Genomic DNA, 7,919 nt, shown 5'->3' with positions numbered 1-7,919 from the left:
AAACTTTCTGTTTTTGAAAGTAATTCAAATTAAAAACTTCTACCAAAATTTCATGTTGGTTTATTTATGTTCCAAACACCACAGAAATAACGACTTATTTTACTAAATTCTACATTATTTTCAAAATTAATTGAAATAAAGATTGTATTTCAAAAGGAAAAAAATAAAAAAGCAGTAATGAAAGATTAAAGAGATCTAAATTCAAACTTTCCATCAAAATTCCATGTTAATTTTTGTCCCAAACACTGGTTTGATAATGACAAAGTCTTCATTTTCTGCTATCTTCACCTGCAACAGTCGATCTAATTGACTGGGCTCCTCCCCCAAAATTTCAGGCCTTGTGCCGAGAGTAGAAGAGAATATTTCTATGGAATCAAAAGGTTTTACAAGTTAAAATTTACCATTTTCTTTTCTTTTATTTCTATTTTCAGTCCTAACTGAACAGAGAAGATCTAAGAAAGAAAATCTGGTTGAAAGATTCATTTGTCAGTCAAAATAAAGATGGTCATTATTTCGGAGGGTACCCTAATGACATGGGAAGAGATTAAACCCTATATTCCATGTGTCAAGAAACAAGCAAGACTGCAGTTTGTTCATCTGTATAGGAGATATAAGGACAAAAAGAATTATCCATTTTATTGGGGTGACGAGGTAGGTGTAGCTTGATAGAGAAAGAGAGATAAAGAAAACTTGTTGATTTTATACAAATTCTTGAGTTTAGAAAAATTGGAAACTAATCTTTATATATCTTTTATCTTTTAATGTGACCTCTTCAGCAACACCCTCCATTCTCATGTATGGTATTTTGCAATAAATGGTCTGATTTCTCTTTTAGACTGAATATACGTTAATACGATTTGACCATGAGAAACGTGTTGTCCAGTTACTGTTGACTGCTACATCTTTACTTGCATCTCCTGAAGTAAAAGGATTAGAATCATGGTGAGTATAATTATTGGTCCATCCATCATCTCTACCCCACATCCACTATTTCTGTGTTCAGCCCTGTGTCACCAATAAAGAAACATATCTATCTGTCAATCTATCTGTCTGTCTGTCAATCTATCTATCTGTCTGTCTGTCTCTACCCATTCGGGATAGGCTCTACAGGCATGGCTCAAGAAACATGGGGCCGGCCTGCTCGAGATGTGGTCAGAGCGATGAAACTGTTCTGCATGCACTCGTACAGTGTCCAACCATTTCCGACCTGTGGGTCTATGTCGAATGACTGCTATCGCGTGTGGGACGAGTCGGTTTATCAACCGAGTCTATCATGAATATTGTCGCACCTCCTTCCTTGAAACGAGAAGGAAGAGCCAATTTCATCGTACTTGTGGCTATGGCGAAAGAATGTGTATGGTGGACGCGTCTGAAAGGTCTACAGACAAACACTTTCCTCTCTGGTCAATTTCTCAACTTCTTCAGATAGATTGACAGATAGATAGATAGATAGATAGATAGATAGATAGATAGATAGATAGATAGATAGGCAGATAGACAGACAGACAGACAGACAGACAGACAGACAGACAGACAGATAGATATAGATAAATCCATCCATCTTCTTTGCCCACTATTGTGTGTCATGGGAGGATACAGTCCTCCATTGTTGTCCTTATCACCATCACCCTCCTCTTCCTCCTCCTCCTAATCATCATCATCATCATCATCATCATCATCATCATCATCATCACCACCACTTTTAACACTTTCTTAATTTTTGGTTTCCTAAATATAGTTTCTCTTTTTAAAACAAAAAATATTAAAGCTTGTGGACCCCAGAATGTGCTGAATTTACGATGGAAGGCAAACCCAGGAATCCTTTTGGTAGCTCCTTGACTGATCTGAATCGTATAGAAGATTATTTTAAAGAAAGGTAACAATAATATTTTGAATTTACTTTATTTACATTTATACACAAATATTCAACGTTTTGTTTACTTATAGTCCATGTTGTGTATTTCGTAAACAATAACATTGTTCATTATTTACATTATTTACATTTGATGGATATTTGTCCTCATCTTGTTTGTTGTTAACACAACATTTCGGCTGATATACCCTCCAGCCTTCATCACGTGTCCTGGGGAAATTTTGAACCTGGGTTCTCAGTCATAAGGTATTTTTCAATGTTATTATTATTATTATTATTATTATTATTAGTTTATATAAAGGACTGAAGTAACTCAGCAGAAATGTAATAGATAGAGAGACGAGTTCTTTACTTTTGTATACAATTGACTTTTTTTTTTTTAATATCTTTTAATATATTTCGGCATCTCGTGTGCCTTCAACAGGTCAATCGTATACAAAAGTAAAGAACTCTTCTCTCTATCTATTATTATTATTGTTATTATTATTATTATTATTTCGACATCTTGATGACTCACATAAGGTAATATTATTATTATTATTATTATTATTATTATTGTTATTATTGTTATTATTCAGGTCACTGCCTGGAATCGAGATCGGAATCTTACGGTTAATAGCCTGTGCTCTTAACCACTACGCCAAATACCCATGGGCATATGTCATAGTGGTTAAGTGCACGGGCTACTAACCCCAAGATTCCGAGTTCGATTCCAGGCAGTCACCTGAATAATAACAATAATAATAATAATTTTGTTCAGTTTCATGACACTCACATCAAGAATCCATCTTGTTAATATTTTAGGCGTAAATCACTGAAACAATTGTTGGGTCCAAACCAAAGTCTGGTTACTTTAACAACTTTTCCAAGGTAAGTGAAATATTTACGAGTATGCCTGTTTTTTTTTTTACATAAATATTTGTTTATGAGTTTGTTTTTTATTAATTATTAATTCAGGTTTTAAATTTGAATATTTTCCTTTTATTATGTAAATATTTATACATCTGTAGCATAGCGAAGATAGCTGAATTACATTTCTTTGCTGGTGGCCAACACCACCAGATGGCTTTTCTCTTGTACATTACAACTGATTAATAATAATGATAATAATAATAGCAATAAAATAAGGCGGTGAGCTGGCAGAATCGTTAGCACACCGGGCGAAATGCTTAACGGTATTTTGTCTGCCGTTACGTTCTGAGTTCAAATTCCGCCGAGGTCGACTTTGCCTTTCATCCTTTCGAGGTCGATTAAATAAGTACCAGTTACACACTGGGGTCGATATAATTGACTTAATCCCTTTGTCTGTCTTTGTTTGTCCCCTCTTTGTTTAGCCCCTTGTGGGCAATAAAGAAATAATAATAATAGCAATAATAATACTTCCTTTATTGACCATGAGGACCCAATAACAACAACAACAATAGAAATAACTGGTTTAACCCTTCACGTTTAAACCAGCCATATTTAGCCCAAATATTGTACTTGCTTTATGTTGAAAATGACCAGATCTGGCCTCTTACACCTATGTTACAATGTCATTCTAAAAATAGATAATTACATCATCGAATTCTGAAAGCTATGAGATAATACAAGATTAATTCAAAATAATGCAAATGAATAAACATTGGATTTGGCAAAGTAATCTGAATGTTAAAGGATTAAAGTTTTTACTTTTTTCTATTTCAGATTGGGTTGCCCTAATTTCTCTTTTCCTGCTTATGAAGCAAACAAGCAAGCAACTGGAATTCACCAATCAGTTTTTATAGCAGACGCTGCCTTGGGTTCACACTTTGAGTTCTTTAAGTGAGCCATTTACCTTTTTATATATATTTTCTAACACGTTATAACACTTTATTTCACGTTGTTCCAGTTCACTCAGCTGTAGAAATGAGTTGCGATGTCGCTGGTGCCAAGCTGTATCGGCCCCTTTGACTTTCCCTTGGATAACATCAGTGACGTGGAGTGGGGAGGCTGGTATGCATGGACAACCGCTGGTCTTCCATAAAAACAACAACCTTAGGTTGTGCATTCGCCAGTGAGGTGACTTTCCGCCCAAACTTGTACCCTGGAGGGGAACTTCTTAGGTGCACCCTTGGTCATTTGTGACCGATGGAGTAGATTAATCGAGTAATAATATATTAATATATTCCGGTGCTAAACTGTACATCAATGAGGTCAGCTTTGTCCTTCATCTCTTCAGGGTCAATAAAATCAACAGTAATAGCAGAGGATTAGCTTTCATATGGACTTAATATGGTGTGTATAATATAACCAGTCAAGTACTGGAGTCAATTTAATGGCCTATAAAGTATTCTAAATGTTTACATTTCAACATTTGGGAATTGGTCAAATAAAACCACTTAAGTACAGGGGGTGACATGTAATAAAAATACCTAAGGACTGAGAACTCAGGTTCGAAATTTCCCCAAGACACCTGATGAAGGCTGGAGGGTATATCAGCCGAAACGTTGTGTTAACAACAAACAAGATGAGGACAAATATCTGTCAAATGTAGATAATGTAAATAAATATTTTATATTTTTTTGTGTCCAGAAACATTTTTGAAAATATGGCAAACAGAAGAAACTGTAAAACTGTTATCAATGTCCCAAGTAAGTATACTAAACATAGAATTAATTATCTTTTTAATTAATGAGATTGCAAAATATAGACAATTACACAAGTGTGGCTGTGTGTTAAGAAGTTTGCTTCCCAACCACATGGTTCTGGGTTCATTCCCACTATGTGGCACCTTGGGCAAGTGTTCTTTACTATGGCCTTGGACCAACCAAAGCCTTGTGAGTGGATTTGGTTGATAGAAACTGAAAGAAGCCCACCGTATATGTGTGTGTGTGTGTGTGTGAGTGTATTTATGTGTGTGCGTCTTTGTGTCTGTCCACCCACCGTTGCTTGACAACCAATTTTTGTGTGTTTATGTCCCTGTAACTTAGTGGTTTGGCAAAAGAATAAGTCCTGGGGTCGATTTCTTTGGCTAAAAATATCCTTGAAGTTGGTGCTCCAGCATGGCACAGTCAAATGGCTGAAACAAGTAAAAGAATAAACTTTACATCAGTTTTTCATATTGTTTATTTTTGTTTATTTTTTTTTTACTGTGGCCATGCAGGGGCACCGCCTTAAAGGGTTTTTGTACTTATAATTCTTAAGCTTGGTATTTATTCTATTGTTTCCTTTTTTGCTGAACCACTAAATTACAGGGATGTAAACAAACCAGCACTGGTAATTAAGCAGTGATAGGGGACAAACAGACACACACAAATTGATAGATAAATAGATCCTGGTTAAGCTTAAGCTTAATTTTACTGGTTATAAAGTGATTTGAACTAGGTTTCATTGGTTAATGAAGTAATTTATGCCTGATTTTTATTGATTAATAAACTAATTAAAGACTGGACTAATCTGAGCCTAGTTAAGGAAGTGATTTAAGCTTAATTTTACTAGTTACTGAAGTGATTTGAGCCAGCTTTTATTGGTTATTGAAGTAAGTTGAGCCAGACTTAAAAACTGATTTCGTCTCAAATTTTTTGTTCCAGTTTATAAAGATAAAAATACCGTAATGCCATATGGAGAAGATTTGTCCGAATATGGAGACAATGAAGAAATGAAGAAAAGTCTGAAACCAGAATATATTTATATGGACTCACCAATATTCGGACTTGGTTGTTGTTCTATACAAGTTACTTTTCAAGCTGCTGATATGAAAGAAGCTGTATATCTCTTTGACAATCTGGTACCTCTTACTCCAATTATGGTAGGCTTTGCTCTATTCTTTTGTTAAGAGGTGTGACTGTGTGATAAGAAGCTTGCTTCCCAACTACATGGTTCCTGGTTCAGTCCCACTGCATGACACCTTAGACAAGTGTCTATTATTATAGCCCCAGGCCAACAAAAGCCTTGTAGGTGGATTTGGTGCATTCTATGTGGCACCATCACCAGTGCTTTATAATGAGTTAAAACATAAAACTTTATTACATTATTGTTCCAAAATAGAAATGAGGGGAGAGAACTTTGTAATCTCGTACCATATATTAAATATATCGTTACCTTTAATCAGAATTTTGAGGAAGGCATTTTATGTTATTTCATGTAATGTTATTTTTCATTCTATCCATTTTTCTTAATGTTCTTCAGTTGGCACTGACAGCTGCCGCTCCTATTCATCGAGGATTTTTGTCTGATACTGACTGCCGTTGGTGTGCTCTGATTCCCACTTGTGAAGATCGTACCAAACAAGAACAGGGTTTGGAAGTGAGTTTCAAGTTATTTACCTCGTTCTGTAAATAACAAAAAGAAACTGTAAAAGATTTACTGACAAACCATTCCTTCCTGACTTCTCAGTAAAAATCATTTTAAAGTATAAATATTGTTGAAAAGACCTTTAAGCAACACAGGTGTGAAGTTCGGTAAAATATGTAAGGTGATGCCAATAAATAAAAACGAAAACAAGATACTGTGTCACCTTATATAGGGTGTTCAGTGTTTCTATTATATTATATTTGAGGAAAGAGTTCTTTTATCAAATGTAAGATAGAACTTACCAGAATGGCCTGTCAATAACATTCTTATGGAATATTTTCTATCTTATATTTGATAAGGGGAATCTTTCCCAAAATATAATAGAAATGTTAAACAAATGATATTAGGTGAAACAATATCTTGTCTTTGCCTTTATTGGCATCGTCTTAAATATTTTGCATAGCTTATCACCTGCAGTGCTTAATGGTCTTCTTCAATGGTCTTCAATGGTCTTCAATGGTCTTCAATGGTCTTCAATGGTCTTCTTCAAAATGTTCACGTTATTTGCATTTGGCACTGCTTCAAACAAACTATGATGCTTTTTCGTTTTAAAATATTTCAAGGAAGTATATCAGTTAACTGCTTTGAATTTAGATACAAGGCCAGCAGTTTTGAGAGGAGGTGACCGGAAGAATATGGAATAACATGAATTATGAAATTAGAAATACATTGCTAATCTTGTTATAGAGACTCTCGTCTTCAGATATATTTGGTCTGGCACTGAAATTGTGGTCGTCTGAAGGTCTTTTTTTAATCATCTTATGATGACAATAGAAATAATCTGTTTGTTGGTTATTCAATAATGAATCATGATTCCTTCATCTCTCTTGGAGAAATCTCTATGTAAGAATGGTTCCTGACACATGATCAGCAATTTTGAAAGGATAGAAGTTAATTAATTCCACCAACTCTGGTACTTGACTGGAATTGTAATTATTACAAAGTGGTGGTCACGTATGGGTTGCTATCAAATGAATTGCAGTAATGAATAAATGTCATCTAATTTTATCTTTTTCTTTTCTTTTTAGCCTTTAACAAATGGCAACATCTTGGTGAAGAAATCTCGTTTTGATACATTGAGCAGTTACCTTTCTGTGAGCGACCAATTTTATAATGACTATGATTTCAGTTATGATCATGAACAGTATGAATTATTGAAGGCTGAAGGTATTTAGAAATTCTCTAAAAACATACAAAAATTAATTAGATTTTTGGAATAGTATATCTTGAAGCATGTCACATAAAGGCGTGGCTGTGTGGTAATAACCTTGCTTACCAACCACATAGTTATGGGTTCAGTCCCACTGCATGGTATCTAGGGCAAGTGTCTTCTACTATAAACTAAGGCTGACCAAAGGCTTGTGGGTAGTTTTGGTAGACAGAAACTGAAAGAAGCCTATTATGTTCTCCAGAAGAAATTTTTCTGGAGAACATTATTTTCTTTGATGACCTCTTTCTAGCATATTGGATGTCCACCTAGTGGTCATCCCTTATACACATGTAATACAATTTTTTCTGAATTTTCAGATATTTTTATATGCTAGGCCACTTGGTTTTAAATTGAATTAATATTCAATTTATCACCATATCTATATAAATAATATAAGCTTTATACTTTAAATATATTTTATCATCAAAGAATGTATATATGCATTTTAATACTCAAACTGTTTTTTAACATTTTTTATTATTCTCAAAGACTTTTGATAATCTTTTTCTAAAAAAGTGAAAC

The 7,919-nt window shown here is 34.4% G+C and overlaps 1 protein-coding gene across 2 annotated transcripts in view; it reads left to right on the top strand.

The window, feature by feature from the left end:
• The window catches only part of LOC106870990 (glutamate--cysteine ligase catalytic subunit), a 16,013-nt gene that overhangs the window by 2,880 nt on the left and 5,214 nt on the right, over positions 1-7,919 (top strand). For both annotated transcript variants that reach the window (XM_014917238.2, XM_014917237.2), the window contains 9 exons: positions 432-651; positions 836-942; positions 1,769-1,876; positions 2,678-2,743; positions 3,560-3,676; positions 4,427-4,485; positions 5,425-5,642; positions 6,023-6,139; positions 7,216-7,354. In XM_014917238.2, the coding sequence (XP_014772724.1) occupies positions 502-651; positions 836-942; positions 1,769-1,876; positions 2,678-2,743; positions 3,560-3,676; positions 4,427-4,485; positions 5,425-5,642; positions 6,023-6,139; positions 7,216-7,354 (1,081 nt within the window). In that variant the 5' untranslated portion in view covers positions 432-501. The remainder of the gene's footprint in view (positions 1-431; positions 652-835; positions 943-1,768; positions 1,877-2,677; positions 2,744-3,559; positions 3,677-4,426; positions 4,486-5,424; positions 5,643-6,022; positions 6,140-7,215; positions 7,355-7,919) is intronic.

This window comes from Octopus bimaculoides, chromosome 27, assembly GCF_001194135.2.
Source record: "Octopus bimaculoides isolate UCB-OBI-ISO-001 chromosome 27, ASM119413v2, whole genome shotgun sequence".
Classification (NCBI taxonomy): domain Eukaryota; kingdom Metazoa; phylum Mollusca; class Cephalopoda; order Octopoda; family Octopodidae; genus Octopus; species Octopus bimaculoides.
Note: the sequence above shows the minus strand (reverse complement) of the source record. Positions and strands in the feature narration are given on the sequence as shown.